This window comes from Pipistrellus kuhlii, unplaced genomic scaffold, assembly GCF_014108245.1.
Source record: "Pipistrellus kuhlii isolate mPipKuh1 unplaced genomic scaffold, mPipKuh1.p scaffold_m20_p_41, whole genome shotgun sequence".
NCBI lineage: Eukaryota > Metazoa > Chordata > Mammalia > Chiroptera > Vespertilionidae > Pipistrellus > Pipistrellus kuhlii.
The window spans coordinates 4,045,807-4,063,400 of NW_023425542.1; the positions used below are offsets into that span (position 1 = coordinate 4,045,807).

General features: G+C 46.7%; 1 protein-coding gene across 2 annotated transcripts in view; it reads left to right on the forward strand.

Annotated features, from left to right (window-relative positions):
• The window catches only part of SETD3 (SET domain containing 3, actin histidine methyltransferase), a 61,867-nt gene extending 46,265 nt beyond the window's left edge, over positions 1-15,602 (forward strand). Inside the window, exons 7-14 of one of the 2 annotated variants that reach the window (XM_036411762.2) lie at positions 1,377-1,435; positions 2,230-2,344; positions 7,046-7,120; positions 8,125-8,291; positions 9,093-9,178; positions 12,588-12,748; positions 14,242-14,412; positions 15,381-15,602. In XM_036411762.2, the coding sequence (XP_036267655.1) occupies positions 1,377-1,435; positions 2,230-2,344; positions 7,046-7,120; positions 8,125-8,291; positions 9,093-9,178; positions 12,588-12,748; positions 14,242-14,412; positions 15,381-15,398 (852 nt within the window). In that variant the 3' untranslated portion in view covers positions 15,399-15,602. Of the gene's footprint in view, positions 1-1,376; positions 1,436-2,229; positions 2,345-7,045; positions 7,121-8,124; positions 8,292-9,092; positions 9,179-12,587; positions 12,749-14,241 lie in introns of both variants that reach the window. The other variant, XM_036411761.2, reaches the window with a different exon arrangement.
• The last annotated feature ends 1,992 nt before the right edge of the window (positions 15,603-17,594 follow it).

The window sequence follows — 17,594 nt, forward strand, 5'->3', positions numbered from 1 at the left end:
TGATATTCCTGGGGGAATTAGAAAATGCCCAGGGCAGCACGTTATTTTATGTATTGGCTTAAAACTTCTTAATTTCATTTTTATTACAACACTTAAAAACTGCATGACTATTTTTATATGTGACTTTCCTTCCAAAGGGTTAAAACTGGGTTAGGGATTAGAGGGGAGCTGCGGGCACCTGGGAGCTAACACCCAATTGGCAGCCTTTTGTAATATATAATTTGCCTAAAATTGCGCACTGAGCACAAGCTTTTGTTTTCTAATTGATTTACGGTTTGAGCCACTTTTACCTCATCCCCTACTGTCCTGCAAACGGTGCCAGCGAGTACATTACAGTGAGCGATGATAAATTACTGTGCACTTGTGATGCTAATGCGTCAAGAGTAAAAACTGTGTGCTACATGGAGCTTCATGCATTAACAGTGGTGCAGACACAGAACAGCAGAATTTCATTTGTATCTCAGAAATCACCATTTGTTCATTTGATCACTTACTGCAATCTGTCTATCAGACTGTAATTGAAACTGAAGATTAAAATGATACTGATACAGCTTTTAATTTCTTAATTGAAACAAAGTTTTTAAGTGCTTGCTAGGTCTAAGGTGCAGAGGAGGGGAGTGTTGTGAAGAGAAAATATGAAATATATAAAATTTTCTCGTAAGTGTGAAGTTTTGGATATTTTTACCAAATGTTCTTTTGCCCAGAAAAATAAGTAGTAAAATTTAAATATGCGATCTCTATTTTTTTTAAAAAAGAAAGAAAGAAATGTGTTTGTAAAATTTATTTTGTAATTTCACAAAACTGTGTTTTCCTGGTTTTCTGTCCTGGAGCCACATTTACCATGTAGAAGATTCATTTGCACATAGCACGTTGATTCCCATCCAAATGATTTAAGTCAGAGATAAATGAAAGAACTTTCCATTTATTAGAGTGCCTTTAATTGTCCCTTTTATTGATGTAAGGGAAGATTTGAAATCTAGACATAAGGGCCGTGCAGCACATTATGGCACAAGGCACAAAGGGAGTCCGCACGCTGGACGCTGGACTTGGTGGGCTCCAGGTTTCTGTCGAGTGGGCGTGCCTACCTTTTGTGAAGTCAGTCCACCTTAAATTTTATTTTTCTGCCATGTCCATGGGTTCTGGTATGGAAGGAGGAAAAAGCAGATTTATGGCGGCTGCTGGGCACAACAAATTAAGTTGACAGTGATGTATGAGAGCATAATAGCATGATGATCCCTCAGCAGCGGCTGGACGCCTCCTGCTTCATTTGGCTCTTGTTAGGATCTGTTAGGCAGCTAAATAATGAAATTCTGCTGACTGATTTCTGTTTTCCCTTTCTCTTCTCACCTCTTCTTTCTAAAACTTCTAATTCCCAGACCCATCCTCATGCCAACAAACTGCCCTTGAAGGATTCTTTCACTTACGAGGACTACAGGTTGGTATGGTGTGTGTGTGTTGGGGGTGGTTTCTAAGTGTGTGTTTGGGCTCTGAGAAGTGAGAAATGCTTCAGCAAGAAGTGACCTGTGTGGCCATTTAAAACCTCAACGCAGAGACCGTCTTTTCAGAAGTTATGATGACAGCTGGGACCGGTGTCAGCGTTTTAATAGCCAAGGAGAAATTGCCATTCACCTGTAATGGTGGGGGATTAGTTGAGGCAGCCAAGTGATATACTTGGGTGGTCGTGAGAATTTTTTTCTTTTTAAAAAGACTGTTTTGGTGTATAGTTTGGGCTTTGTTTAGAACAAATGATTTAATTCACTGCACAATATAATAAAAACCAGCACTCCACATTTTGTAGCATTCTTAAAGAATTTCTGATGATAAAAAAAAAGTTATATTATTTGCTTTTCACTGAGGCTTCACATAGGTAGAGACTCAGCATTGGGTAAAAGAGGGCGGGGCTCGTCTTGATGGGGCAGAGAAGGCCCAGGGCGGGAGAACTTTTCTGGGCCCTCCTCCAGGGTCTCCTTCCAGGCCTCGGACTTGGTGGGGACATTCTGCCTTAGTAGCTCACTCCTAGACTCCCCGCTGCTCCCTTTCCTTCCACCGCCCCTTCCTGCTCTCAGCCCCAGGGTTAATGTTAAATGCCGAGGAGGAAGCCCCCCTGTCACTTAGGAAGGCTTTTACAGAGAGGGGAGCAGTCAGGCAAGCCTCAGCTTCTGCTCAGGTTTTTACTTGATGGGCTTTCAGGTGTCCTGACCCTAATCACCTTTTCTCTGCTTCGTACAGGTGGGCAGTCTCTTCTGTGATGACACGACAAAACCAGATTCCCACGGAGGACGGTTCCCGGGTGACCCTGGCTCTCATTCCTCTGTGGGACATGTGCAATCACACCAATGGCCTGGTAATGACCTCCACGGTGTTGTGCTTAATCAGGGAAGCCATTGTGGTTAAATTTGAAAGTGGGCATTCCACCTACAAACCATTCCCCCCCTCCCCCATTGCCTCCTCCAAAGGGAGCAGACACCCCTCCCGCTGCCCACAAACAGAAGCTGGTGTTTTTCTCTCCTTGTGCTTCTTAATCCGAGCACCGACCGGGAACTTGAATCTGACATCACTTTTGAAAGCCGCAGTGAACTGCATTTATTTGTGAAGCCATCATTCCAGCCTAACCCTTAATTTTCCTACGTTATTGAACCACAGGCTAAACCGAGTTTTTGTCTTCTTATTCTTTTTAAAATGCCGATTTTTTGAAAAACCTTTCTTGTTTCCCTTTTATGCTCCTTGTTTGCTTCCTTTGCTGACGGGACTCCAGTTTATGTATGGTTCTGTGGCTCCTTCCTGCCCTCCCTTCACCTGACACCCTGACACATCCTTGGCCCCAATTATTAAGCTGCTTTTGTTTGGGAGCTGGGGCTGGATTCCTGGTGCTGGGGCGGGGGTGCCTTGGCTGAAGGACTCATTTGGTGTTATCAGACCGAAGAAAACGGAAATTTTATGACGATTGTTAATTACGATGCACAGAAGGAGGAAGCTGCTCTGTGCTTCTCAGCATTCTCTGGATTTCAAGTAACAGTGAGGTTGACTGCTCTGCTGAGAGATGGGTGTCTGAGAAAGAGTTCCTGATGTTATAGCATCGAAATAGGATCAACTTCAGAATAGTCTGCATTTTTAAGCCTTATACTGGTATACTGGTTTGGTTAATTTTTTTTCATGTCATCTTTTTTGTTATCATTAGGAGTATTATAAATAGAATGGGAAAATGCTGTAAATGAGTATTTCATATTTAATTTCACAAAACAGCCAGTGCATGTGTAAAATCGTATACCCTCCTGCTGACCTGAGAAGGTCTAGCTACAAATACGCTCTGAAATTATAGCAAAGTAGTCCCACCTTTACACTTACATTTTTGCCTTAATTTATATATACTTAATATCTATTAGCCATTTTGAGGAATAGTAGCATGCTTTACCATTTATTTTCATTAATGAATAATACTTTACATTCTTGGTTCTGAATTTACTTTCCCTTCAGAGCTGTTTTAAACTGATCATAATACTGAAGTTTTAATATTTTCTAATAACTTTTAATATTTGACTATAGTATTTTTCTTTTTCCTTTTTCTTTATTTTGGATTAGATAATTATTTCCCAAACTTGATTGATCATTACGGGTTTTTTTTATATCTAAAATTTTAAAAGTACTCTTTATTGTAAACATACAAAACCAGTTAAAACAGTCCAGAAGCACCAGGGCCCCTGCCCAGGGCCTCCCAGGTTACCGGTGAGGGCTTCCTGTGCATCTCTCCCAACCTTCACTGCGCATGTGCACACTCACACACTCCCGCACACACTGGTTTTTATGTTGCTTTCGTGTAAACGGGTTAAACTATTCACTTTTCTCTCGAAAAGTAAAGAAAAAATTAGATTGTCTCGAAACAAAAATAACTCATTGATGACAACTATTCATGCTGTTTTGTTTTTTTTTCTAAATACCATCTTCAACTCTCCACAGTCCTGGCAAAAACATTGCTCACCTTCAGGTTTACCCACCACCACGTTAACCTTTCTTACGGTTAACCTATCCCTTTGTGGAGCTGTTTTCATTGTAATTGTGCACCCTGGTGGGAAATTTCATCTGGTAGAATTTAAGAATCTATTTTAACACTGCAAAACTGTGTATGCTATGTATTAGCAGCTAATCTCTTTTTAAAAGGTACTTGAAGTTAAGGCTGGCTTTTCAGACAGTAGATTTTCTTCTGTGTGTGTCGATCCTGACAGTTGGTGTCTGTCTGTTCTGACTGTCATTGAGGGAGTAGACAGAAATTTGTAACCCAGCAACGCTGTGTGCTTCCAACAACGTCTCCAAACCTGCTCAGGAAGCAGTGGTGCAGTGAGGAGCACAGGGAGCAGGAGGAGATGAAGGCTGGTCAGATCTCCCAGCCACAGGCTCTGTGAGCATGAACTGATTCTGGCCACTCGCAGAAACATTCACCGAGTGTATGAGACGTGGTTTTAAGCTGTGAGAGATAATATGTCTTTAACTGCAGCGTGTCTTGTTCGGAATTCATGAAGCAGCAGGTTTCCTGTCTGGAGATTGTTGAATTTACAGAGAAGCACACTGCTGTGTGGGGCGCAGGCCACTGTGTGAGCTCCGGGGGGTACTGTGTTGGGGTAATCGGCCTGACCGTTTGAATGTGTGACTGCAGTGAAGGTGTAGGAGCCTTGAAACTCACGCAGAATTGAGAGAAGCTCTTTCTCAGGGTCTTTCTGTTTGACTTGAAAAATCTACAACATTTAGATTCACATGAGTCTTCCAGTAAAAGCCCACGTTTTCCCAGTAGCAGAGACCTGTCCCCATTACATGCCCTCCCACAGGCCCAGTCCCCTGTGGTTCCTCAGCACCTGCTGTTTCCTCTGCCTGTACCACTGTCCTGGGCTGACTCCAGGCCTCCTCCCAGCCCTCCTCAAGCGAGGCTGTCCCCAGCACCCTGCCCAAGATCATCTTGCGCCCCTTCCATAAGCCTCCCTTCCTGTCCTATTTCTCTGCATTTCGACCTGCTCGTTTTTATGCGTTGTTGGCCTTTCCCACTTCCTTGTTCCCTTCCTCTGTCCCTCCTGCTTTCCCTGACTGCCTTCCTGTCTCTTCGCCCTGTGGCATCCTTGTGTGGCCACACTGGAGTTCCAGACCTTCAGGGATGGAATTGGTCAGCAGTTCTTACCCATACCTTATTGTCAAAGTCGTGTTTGGGGTCAAAATGTTATTTCAATGTTGAGTAGGAACTTCATGGAGCTCTTCTGCCAGAATACCTGGCTTCGTTTATTTCTCATGGCTTTCCTGTTCCTGTTGGTCTTGCAGCAGTGTGGAGGACTTCTAGATACTGGGTAGATACCCATTGCTTCGGGGGTGTTGAGTTTAACAGTTAGTGTCACATGGTCTTTGATCCCTAGACTCAAGGTGTTTATATTTTGGACCCAAACTGTTGGTACCTTTTTTAGCAAGTAACACTTGTTTGCCTTGAATTTTGATTCTCTAGGGCAAAATGAAGAGTTCAAAAGTAATTAATGAGTCTTTACAGACAGTCTAGGGTGGGGGAGGGACAGCCTCTCAAAAAGGCCCTGTTCTTCTGCCTGGGGTTTGTGCATCAAGGAAGGATTCTCAAAGGCAGGGTCAGGTATTAGGTGCAGCGTGCTGAGCCCCCAGACACTGGCTGGGCCGACATGCAGGTAAGTGCCTGCTGTGGGTGGTGGGGGTCGGGGTGCAGAGGAGGCTGGGGTGGGTCTCTGGAGGAACAGGAGCAGAGGGTAGTTCCCAGCATGAGGGTGGCTGGTGTGGCAGGTCAGTGGCATATAGGAGGCTCCATAGGCGACTGGAATACTGAAAGTTTTGGACGGAAGGCATCACTGTGCCGTTGCTCGGGCTGCAGGAGGACAGGCCTGGAATTGGGGGCCTCTTGGAAGGTTTTGCAAACAAAACTGGGCCCTCAGTCATGCAGGGAGGGGCCTGACCCAGGAGGAAACACTCTAGAAAAATTAGAAAACACAATGCCGCCCCCTGAGGTGGGCAGAGTTCTTTATGACTTGAGTGCCGAGACCAAGCATGTCAAACACACGGCCTTGTTGGCATGAGGCCTAGGCCTTGGCGTTGCCTGACCCCCCTCCCAGGGATTAAGGGGAGATGCGGGTTTGGTATTTATCTGTAATGGGCTTAGGAACTCTCATAAGGCAGCTCTTAGCAGAAAGTGAATAGGGTACAACTAAGTTGTTTCTCCTGTGCTTACTTGAACATTTTAATTTCTCTAATTTCAGAGTAAATTATGCCCATAAGTTAGAAATGGAGCTTTACTTTTTCCCTTATTCTTTCTCTATGGAAAACCCACTTAAGTTTCATAAAAGCCAGACATTAGGTAGAGACAGTATTTGCAAGTCAATGGAGTTATCCAAGCTTCTAAAGCCATAGCATTGGCCCTGGGGGCCAGGCCCAAGACAGGAACTTTGTAATAAATGGGTCTGTTTGTTTTTTTAGACCAAGTGATAATCTATCCTATATAATAAAAGGGTAATATGCAAATTGACCCTAATGGCAGAACAACCACTAGACCAGTCACTATGAGATGCACTGACCACCTCTTGGTCTCTTTCCCCAGCCAGCAGGCTCCGATTGCCTGATGGCTACCCACACCAGGGCCAGGGCGGGAACAGCCAACCTCTCAGCCCCCTCCCCTTGCTTCCCCGATCCCTGGCCATCAGGCACTGATCACTGGAAAACCAGGGGATGGGTGGTGGTAGGGGGCGGGGCCGGCTGCAGGCAGCTGAGGAAGATGGCCCTGATTGCAGGCCACGCCTAGGGACTGTACCGCATACAAATTTTGTGTGCTGGGCCTCTAGGTGAATATATTTTCCTAAGAGTACGTCTTTCAAGTATAGAATCTTTCATAAGAATTTCTGGTGTAAATAGTATTAATTTAAAATAACCATGGAGTTAGTTCTTTGCTCAGTTTTATAAAGCATGCACAGTGCACCCTTTTAAGTAGCTGTGGGTAGCTTTTATTCTCTACTGGCCCAAAAAAGACCCTTCTGATTGAAAAACCCTCTTGTCCCCCCAGATCACCACTGGGTACAACCTGGAGGACGACCGCTGTGAGTGTGTGGCTCTGCAGGACTTCCGGGCTGGAGAACAGGTAGGCCCGGCTGCCAGAGTGGGGGCGGACCAGTGGGCACTGAGCTCATGCTGGGTCGGGCAGAAAAACGGGTGACTTCTACTGAGGATTGTTTGGGAACGCATAAAGCTGATTTACATCAGACCTTTGCATCTACAACAACAAAAAGACTTAAATGAAGTTATTTGCACAATTGACCTAATATTTGCAAAGTTGTCAACTGAAAACAAACTTTGTGTTATGACAGTGAACAGATTCTTCAGTTTATAAACTTCATTGTTTTTTTTTTCTGTTGACTAGAACCGTTAAGACTATTTGATAAAAACATAAAGGAACTACAAAATCTATCTTCTTGTACTTTAATCTGTGAATTTTTATTTAATAATATGGGCAGGATTAAACCTTCCAGTAAGATTTGAAAATAGGCACCTGCAAATAACTTCATACTATCTACTGGTCTTATGACCAAGTAGATAATACAAAAAACAAAACAAAACAAAAAAAAAACAGGACTGATGTAGATCATTGACATTCAATTGAGACAAAATGAAGACTATTTGTCCAACAAAGTACTGATCTGCTCTTTGCAGAAACCTGCTAGGTTAGAATTGCCATAGGACTTTCTGGCAGACATTGTTTAAACTCACTCCATTAGAGTGGTCTTGTACTGAAAGCAGGGGAGGAGCGTGGTGAATGTGGAGGGCGTTGGTGAAGTAATGGTCCTATTTCCCCAGGGGGCAGGACTGTGAGGAAGGCCTGGCTCCTGTGCAGGGAGGCCTGGGGTGGCGGAAGTGAGGCTCTGGCCTCCCGGAAGGTTGGGGAGTTGAGGAAACTGCACCCCTTGCCGAAACTCCCGCTAGCACAGGTGGTTACAGAATAGGACCCAAGTCAGTGCAGGTCTGCCCCGTTGCCTTAGAGTACAGTCTGTTAGGTGTACGAGAACTGATCCTTTTTGCCATGCTCTGTGTTAAGAATTGATGTTAAGTTTCTTTTATGTCCCTTATTTTTTCTTTGCTGCATCTCAGATTTACATTTTTTATGGCACTCGGTCAAATGCAGAGTTTGTGATCCACAGTGGTTTTTTCTTTGACAATAATTCACACGACAGAGTGAAAATAAAGCTTGGAGTGAGTAAAAGTGACAGGCTCTACGCGATGAAGGCCGAGGTGTTGGCCCGCGCCGGCATCCCCACGTACGTAAAAAACTGGCCCGCTCTTTGCTGTGCTGCTTGAAACGCTTACCGCTGCTTAATGTGTGCTAACGGAGCTTCTCTGCAGTTGGCCTTAATCCCTTTATCCCCGCTGCACAGCAGTCTACCCATAGAGCTGCCTGGTGGGATCCCAGCGCCTCCGTAAACACAATGGTGTCACTGGGAGCCTCCCAGGCAGTTCCAGGGCATGTGGCCTGAAATCCTCATCGAGTTAAATAACTACTTTGCTATCATTAATGTCTTTCACCTTGAAAAGGTTAATGACCTGGATCATTTTGTTTCATTTAATTCTTTGCCACCATTAGTTTCTGTAATGAAGTCGTGATCCTCAGCGATTTCAAGAATTCCTACTTAAATTCTTTAAGATTTTAGTGCGTTGGAGGTGCAAAATGATAAAGAGGACAAGCATTATGATTCATTAGTTCTCTGGGGAACGGAGGAACCATTCTTAATGAAAATGGATTATCCAGGCCTTTTTTCATTGAACTTGTCAATATTTGATTCATGATTAAAATGTGAACTCAACATAAATTATTGTTAACATTTTTTAGGAACCACAGGTATGCTTAATTCTCTTAGGGTGTTGTATGCAACCTGCGGTTAGCCTGTTAGAATGTAAGAACGGCCAGCAGAGACAGTCACGCTGTCTTGTGGGTCAGCGGCCTCCCCCATGCCAGGGGCTTTCGTAGTGGTCGCGAGGAGCTGCCCGCTCCTGAGGGCGGCCAGGGATGCAGCGGAGGGCTTCTCTGGAGCCAGCAGGTGACTGACCTTCCTGCCCCGCAGGTCCAGCGTGTTCGCCCTGCACTTCACGGAGCCGCCCATCTCTGCCCAGCTGCTGGCTTTTCTCCGGGTGTTCTGCATGAGCGAAGGTAAGTCATTTCAGGAAGAAAATGGTCACTTGTCCAAACTCGTGAAAATGTAAAGCATTGGGATCAGGTTAAAGATAAAATTGCTGAAAACTAAAGGACCTTTTGGCAGGAGGTAGGATAGCAGCAATGGAAAAAGAAGTTCTTCTTTACACAGGCAATATTTTATTAAATCCTTGATGTGTTGTCAATATTCATTTCTTCCTACCTTGTTGGAAGAAAACTTAAAACGTCTTGGCTTGTCTGGCTGTGTCGGAAGTTACATGTGGAATGGGAGTCGTTGGGGTGCCTTTTGCCCAGGATGGCAGTGCTGTTTCCCTGCCGTGTGCTGCTCTCGGCTGCCAGAGCAGTTAGCGCTGAGTCCACAGTGAAGTCACTGGGCAGCAGCGGCCTCCGCGGGCCACAGGGCTGCCTTTGTTAGCCAGCTCTGGGCTCTGACCTGGCGTCACCAGCGGCCTTTCAATTCTGGGCGTCGGGTTAGAATAAATACCGCTGCAAACCGTCTGCTTCAGCCACAGAATGTGCTCACCTCCACCTCCATCCTCCGTCACGGCAAGAGTTAAATATATATATGTATTGAGAATCTAGTTAATGTTTGCTGAAGACCGTCTTTGGGGGTTCTTACTGAGACGTGGTGTGATTGTTTTTTTTTTTCGTTTTTTTTTTTTCTGTTTTTTTTTTTTTTTTTTTTTCTTTAAAACTGCTGCACATCCTCGGGTACTGAGGCTTCATTTTTAATTGTGTGTGTTTGCTGTTCTTGTCAACTCCCTTAAACCCCATGTGTGCAAAACAGCTGTAGGAGGGGGTGAGCGAGGGAGTGAGGGAGCGAGCGAGCAAATGGCCGTCTAATTGAACAGACAAGTGAGTGTCCTGCCCACAGCTGCCTGGGAAGGGCATTGGGGACCCATCCCCAGCTCCTTGACTTCATGTCTGGGTCCCGGAGAAGTGCTGCCTGGACCAGGCCCTCCCCAGGATGGAGGTAGGGGACACTTAGTCCTACACAGAGGGGCCATTTAGACACCAACTAAGGACCTGCCAAGCCGCTGGGTGGCACTTGTCTCTCTCGCACAGCCTCACCGTCACTCAGGAGAGAGCTTGAGGTAACGGTGCTTAGGCAGGGGTTCATCAGTTCTGTTTAATGAGCCAAGTGAGGGGTTAACTGTGGGCTTTTCTTGCATGTAATATAAGGGCACAGAGTTCAGTTCACAGTTTATATGCTGAAGGCATTTATAATGAAGAGGTGATGGTCATGATGACCCACTGCGTGCCCCACGCGACACTTAAGTGTGCCTCATACTTTATGCTAATCGCTGTCACCTGGTGAGAGAGGGGTTCCCACAGGCCTGATGTAGACACCAGTTCCCAGAGGACGGGGGCCTTGGCCACTCTGCCAGCAGGTGATGAGCCTGACTCGGCTAATTCCAGAGCCCGCACTAGGCATCCCACATGGTGCTATTGGTGTGCAAATGACATGATCCACAGAAGAGATCCTGGTCCCCCAGGGCTGGTGGAGCCAGGCTGAGGAGCGAGGTGCCAGCCACCTCGGGTGATCAGATGCTCTCTCCTGTAGTGACAGCTGAAGCTGAGGAACGCCCTGAGGACAGGGCTGGCTCCAGCATCTGTTAACGGGAAAGCCCGGGAAGGCAGCCCACTGCACGAGCCTTGGGTTCCTTTCTTGAGTGTTCCTGGTCCCTCTCCTGGTGACTGCCTCTTTTCCCCTTGTGCGGCATTGGCCCCGCCAGTAATGGGGAATGAGTGCAATCTCCCTGTTCGGAAGGGGCGGAGAGAGAAGGCCGAGCTCCTCAGCTCACCCGCACGGAGGTGTAGCATGGGTCGGTCAAGGAAAAACATGAAAACAGTAACCTCAGTATTGGGGGCTTCCAAAAAGAACCACTAAAGGAACATTTTTAATACTTTCCATCCTATATAATAAAGAGGTAATGTGTAAATTGACCATCACTCCAACACACAAAATGGCAGCCCCCATGTGGACAAAAGATGGCTGCCACAAGATGGCCAGCAGGGGAGGACAGTTGTGGGTGATCAGACCTGCAGGGGAAGGCAGTTGGGGGTGACCAGGCCTGCAGGGGAGGGCAGTTAGGCATTGATCAGGCCGGCTGGGGAGTGGTTAAGGGCTGATCAGGCTGGCAGGCAGGCAGGCAAGCGAGCGGTTGGGAGCCAACAGTCCTGAATTGTGAGAGAGATGTCCAACTGCCCATATAGACCTGATCCCAAATGGGCAGTCGGACATCCCTTGAGGTGGTCCCAGATTGGAGAGGGTGCAGACTGGGCTGAGGGGACCTCCTTCCCCCTGTGCATGAATTTCATGCCCTGGGCCTCTGGTTACTTTATAAAAGAATATAAACTGAAGGATCGAAAATCTAAAAACCCAAATGTTCTCAATCTTCTAATAAAGGTGACTTAATGAATTTCTTTTTTGAATATTATATTAGCTTCTGTCTTGTTTAAAAAGAGGAACTACTTGAATCATTTTAGATTGGATGTGATTTTTTTTCCATTTCTCTTTAGTCAGACAGTTTGTCATGTCAAGACAATTGATGTATCCTTGGAATTACTCTTAATACTGATAAAAGTTTGGTTTGCTGGCAACAGAAGTCCTTGCATTTGAATTGTAAACAGTGACAGCTGCGGGGCATTTTGCTCTGAAAGAGATCCTGTCTTATAATTGCATAAGGAGCCGGTGGGTTTCTTGAGCATGAATAGGACAGCATGTTTTGGTCTTTTGAAGATAATGTGCCAAGAGAGAAGCTGCTCTGAGCAGTTGTTGAGTCCTTTCCTCTTAAATATAGTTGAAGGAAATTGAGATGTTCACTTGCGTTTATTTGTAATTGCTACTTAAATTCCTGACAAGTGGACATCTGCACGTTTTTCATTAACTAAAGTTTCTAGTCTGTTTTCTTGTTTTTCTTAGGTTTGTGGCTTGTTGTAAGTAGGGCTAAATAGCTTGGCCAGATCAACTATTGGCATAGCCCTGATCAGATATAATTTCAAAGGCTCGCCAAGTGTTCTGATGCTGTTTGTTTCCACTCTTTACGTTGTTCACCTAAATGTCTTTTTGTCCGGTTGGTATGATGGAGCTAACGGCTATAGGGAGGGTGTTGTCCATATGCCGCTATAGATTGTCTTTAAAACTATCTCCGAAGCCTGCCTAGAGCTCTTAGTGCCCCTCAGAAACACCAGGAAGACGGAGGCTTCCTGCGGACCCAGCTGGAAGCCCTCCCCTTGATTTCCTGCCCAACACTCAGCTCCCACTCACTCCGGTGAGCCTAGACATGGCCTGGCTGACGAGTTGCAGGAAAGCTTTGTCTTTGGAGAAGCTTTTTTGTAAGGTGGATTGCTTGTTTGAGGAGTGCTGTTCCTGCTAACAGATGGCTGTTTGTGCTTCTCGTAGAAGAACTGAAGGAACATTTGCTAGGAGATAATGCTATCGACAAAATTTTCACCTTGGGTAATTCGGAGTACCCTGTGAGCTGGGACAACGAGGTCAAACTCTGGACATTTCTTGAAGATCGAGCCTCACTTCTTTTAAAAACATATAAGACAACCAGTGAGGTAACTTGATTGAATGAGGATTTGAGCTTTGTCATGTTTTAAAATATGCTTAATAAGAGATTCCTTCCTACATGTAAATTGCTATAATTCTTTTCTCCTATTTAACATGTTTGCACTCACTAAAATCATATTGAGGCATTGTTGATTAGAAAATATGTTTGCATGATTTGATTCTTCTCTGTAATTTCTACTTCACACGATACAACAGCTAGAAGCTCTCACCTGTGCTTTCCGAGTTGGCTATTGAGGCACTAACTCAAAGTGTTTCTCATTCATTCATCCACCTATTCATTCAGCCAAGGGCTGAGCCCTGGGCCCATTCCTGCACAAGACCAGAGAACCTTTTATTTTTAACTATCTATCTTATCTATTTATTTTTAATATATTTTATTAATTTTTTACAGAGAGGAAGGGAGAGGGAGAGAGAGCCAGAAACATTGATGAGAGAGAAACATCAATCAGCCGCCTCCTGCACACCTCCCACTGGGGATGTGCCGCAACCAAGGCACATGCCCCCAACCAGAATGGAATCTGGGACCTGTGAGTCTGCAGGCTGACACACTATCCACTGAGCCAAACCAGTCAGGGCCAGAGAACCTTTTAAACCTCACTTCCTTTTAAAAGGTTCTCTGTCCCATGTGTTAAAGCACCATTTGAGTTAGGCCTCATTTTTGTTTTATGACTGCTTCATTGAGGCACTAGTGACCCGGTGCATGGATTTGTGCACATTGAAAGGAAATTAATTAGAAGGTGGCTGGTGGGGCGGGACTGGGTGAGATGGGCCAGACATGCCCTGGAGCCAACCTCCCATGGTCCCTCCCTGGCCACCTGCACCTGGGGTGTCGATGTGGCTCGAAGGGCATCTGCAGAATGAATGGGGTCCATCCGGAAGGTGGGGTCCCTCAGCCTGGCCTGTGGGGATTGGGCTGAAATTGTCTCTCCAACATCCCCCGAGGGGTCCCAGAGTGCGCGAGGGTACTCTGCAAAGTTGCTGTACAGTGTGGAACACAAAGGCAAGTGTGCAGTAAACCAGATTCCTGCCGACAGTGCTCCAGCAACAACATAGCCCATGGCCAAAGATGGAATCATCAGACCCCACAAAGAATTGGGCTCCCTCCTCTCTGATTTTGGGGTGCATCACCGAGAACCACCACTGTGAAGTCACTGCAGCTCAGCAGCTCCTGCATTGAGCGTCTGCCCCCTGGTGGTCAGTACGCGTCATAGCAATCAGTCAGGATCGTACACTGAGCATATTAGCCTTTTATATATATATACAGATAGTTTACACACAGCACAGTCACACTGCTGAAGTGTACATTATAATGTGAGTATACCATTGTGCAGCCACCTCCAGTCAAGTTCTAAAACCCATGTCACCCCCAAAATGTCCCTCATGCCCCACACCCCCAGCAACAGCTGATCTGCATTCTATCTCTGTAGTTTTGCTGGATTTAAACTTCTTGCGATTAATTGTGCTCTTTTCCATTTCCTAGGAAGACAAGTCCTTCTTGAAAAACCATGACCTTTCTGTTCGTGCAAGAATGGCCATCAAGTTGCGCTTGGGTGAAAAAGAGATTTTGGAAAAGGCAGTGAAGAGTGCAGCTGCCAACCGGGAGTATTACCGCAAGCAAATGGAGGAGGGGGCGCCGCTGCCCAAGTATGAGGAGAGTAACCCAGGGCTGCTGGAGGGCGGTGGGGCGGACTCGAGGCTGCCGCTGGTCCTGCGCAGCCTGGAGGAGGAGGCTGGCGTGCAGGAGGCCCTCACCCTCTCCGAGGTGGTCAGCCGAGCAAAGGCTGCGGAAAACGGGCCCATGAGTGGCCAGAACTCTATTCCCAACGGGACCAGGTTAGAAAAGGAAAGTTTAGATCCAGAGGAAAGGAAAAGAGCGACCGAAGACGCCAAAGAGCCCTTGGAGAGCCCCGAGGGAGTCGGTGAGCAGCTCTGAGGGCGCTCTGCCTGAGCTCGTTCGGGTTACGGACAGTCCCTGGCATCGCTGTGCTCCCTGGTTTCACGTTTTTGTTGTGGTTTTTTTTCTTTTCTTTTCTTTTCTGCAGAGAGGAAAGTGTTTTTGCTGCTTTATATAAAAATAATTTTTTAAGTTATTTAAAAAATCTAGCTTCCCCTTTTGATTAAGATTGCCATCTTGCTTTTAGGCAAAAACAAGTTATCAAACCATGACAGCAAAGGGGGCAGAGAGGAGCGTGGAAGATGGTGCAGAGCCATTGTGGGCAAAGTGTTTTCTTCCTGGGGAAGAATTAGCTCCTCTCTCAGCTGTGCTTTTGTGGGCCTGTCATCGTGACAGCCAGAATGAAGGCGCTCTGCCTCCTGCCAAACGGGACAGGTTGGGGGCTGGGGGCTCCGTGCGGGAAGGGGGTGCAGTTGTACAGCCAAGAACGGGCTTGAGGTTTGGAAACTTGTCTGTGCAGAATCTTTTTTCCCCTAAAAATGTAACACTCCATTACCAAAAGAGGAAGTAAGGTGGCAACCTTATTTTTTATTAGTTTTAAATGTTGAGGATAACCCTAATTATATAATTACACACACACACCTAGTGATTTCTAAAGATTTGTTTACTTTTTGTGTTTTGTTTACTGTATTAAGAATGTGTCCTTTCTCCTTGAATCAACGTAGGACATGCATCATTCCTAGTTTCAAATGTTGGCCCTGCGCTTAAAGTGATGCATTTGATTTCCAGTGCTGGGAGCGGAGTTTGCAGACCCAGCGGCCATGTTTTCCGCGCCCAGGTTCAGAGTGAAGTGGCTTCCTGGCGCTTCTGGTTTTCACAACAAGCTAGAGATTTTCAAAGCTACACTTTTGAGTAAAAAGCCTTTATTAAAAGGAAAATGTGATTAATACATTTGTCTGTTCCTTTTCTTTGGAGTGGGACAGGCTCTTTGAATCGAGCTTTTATGCAAACCACCAGGCAGGGATTTAGGCTGAGCAGTGCCATACTGTGCTGCCTGCCCTGCCGGGGTTTCAGAGGCGATGGAGGCCTGTGCCCAGCCTCACCAGCTGCCAAGTGCTCCAGACAGAGCCTGAGAGGCAGGAACACGGGGAGGACACTAAGTTCTAAGGGAAGTAAAGGCTTGGGATGGCGTCCGGGTGGGGACATACATCCCTAGAAAGCCACCAGTTTTCCGATTAGAAGCCAGTCTTCACTGTGAACTTCACATGGACTCTGCTGTCCCTTTAAGCACATTCTAATTTGAGGATGCCGTCCTGGTGAACATGGCAGCATGTAGGTCTTCTCAGGGTGGTCTCCGCCCTTCTCCTGTGAGAAGACGCTGCAGATACACTGCTTCGCTGTGCTGCGCACCTGCTTCCGTATCTGTGCGGGTCAGACGTGGAGACAGTTCTGCCCTTGCACTCCCTGTCCACGGGGTCTGCTTACTGAGGTTATGGGCCAAAGAGGGATTCTGCGTTACAGTCCCAGCGGACAACAGTCCCCGAGTTGGTGACATAAGAAGGGCGCTCCTGGGAACACCAGCTGGCAGATGAGGGTTGCCAGGCCCTTAGCTTCGAGGAAGAGCTCACTGGAAGATTGGTCTGTCATTATTTTTGAGAGGTGGTCTGAGACACAGTATATCCTCAGGTTCCTGTACCGGTAGTTCTGCTAAGTTAAACCGTCACTTAAAAAATGAGGGATTCCTTTTCTCTAAACCATGCTTTTTTGGAGGTTCATATGTACATATTAAAGTGACAGATTTAAAAAAAGAAAAACCAAGCCAAAGAAAGCACCAGAACAGCACTGTGTTGACTGTAAAGAACGTCAGGGATTTACATGGTGGTGGTGGTTTGGGGGTGAGTTTCAGAAAAAGTGCTGAGACGCTCCGGTGAGATGCTTTTTATGGCATATATTATACCATGTTCATATTATTGATCTGGAGAATGAGTGTGTTTAATAGGGTATAGCCGATAACCTAACCCAAGGATCTGGCTCCCTTTTAGTTAAAAGTCAGTTTCAGGTGAGTCTGGAATAGAATCCGATAACCTCATTAAAGGTCACCCTATTTTAATCAGCGGCACCTCATCTAATATATTCCTAAAACTGTGTGTAAATTGAATTTGAGGTGCTCAAGTTGTATTTAAATGCACTCGTGGATTTGTTATTTAGATGAAGCTGCAGCGCAGGTCCCGGTGTACCTGGGCCAGAGTGAGGAAGCCCAGGACCCCAGGCCTGTCACCCTGTATTTGAAGGAGGAATGGAGCCGCCTCAGGATGTGAGAGGGCAGGTCTCACCCAGGGAGTGTGAGCGGATGGTGGAGGGCCGAACTGGCCGCCTGGACCTGGACAGGCCGCCGGCCTGGGGCCAGCTGGGTATTCTAAATCGGCGCATGCTTTGTTTTATTCATCATTTTACAGAGGGGGAGGCAGTCCCCTGGCTGAGTGCACGTTCAGACTGCCCTGTGCTCTCCTGGCCGCGGGACCTGGGACAGGCCTTGAGGGTCCACACTTCCTCCCTCTGGTCCTGTGGGGCCAGGAGGACCAGATGAGGTAATGCATGCTAGAGCTTCCGGCTCCGTGCCTGCCTGCTGAGCATCCAGTAAACGCTGGCTACAATGGTCTCTCCGGCTGAGCGGCTCCCGGGAGGCGGAAAATCTTAGTGAGGCTGGGGGTGGGGAGGAAAATCCCCCGCCCCCAAAACTGCAGGCAGGCGGCTCGCACCTGCCCATCCACGAAGGCACTTGAGGCCCGGACTCCAACATTGTGTTCTTGGTGCGCTGCCAGGGCCTGTGGGCTTTTCAGATTCCTGAGAAGCCCTTGCTGATGAGGCAGCCGTTCGGACACGTAACCATAACTGGAGTGGAGTGCGCCGTGCTTCGTGATGGGCACTGGGCCCTGTGG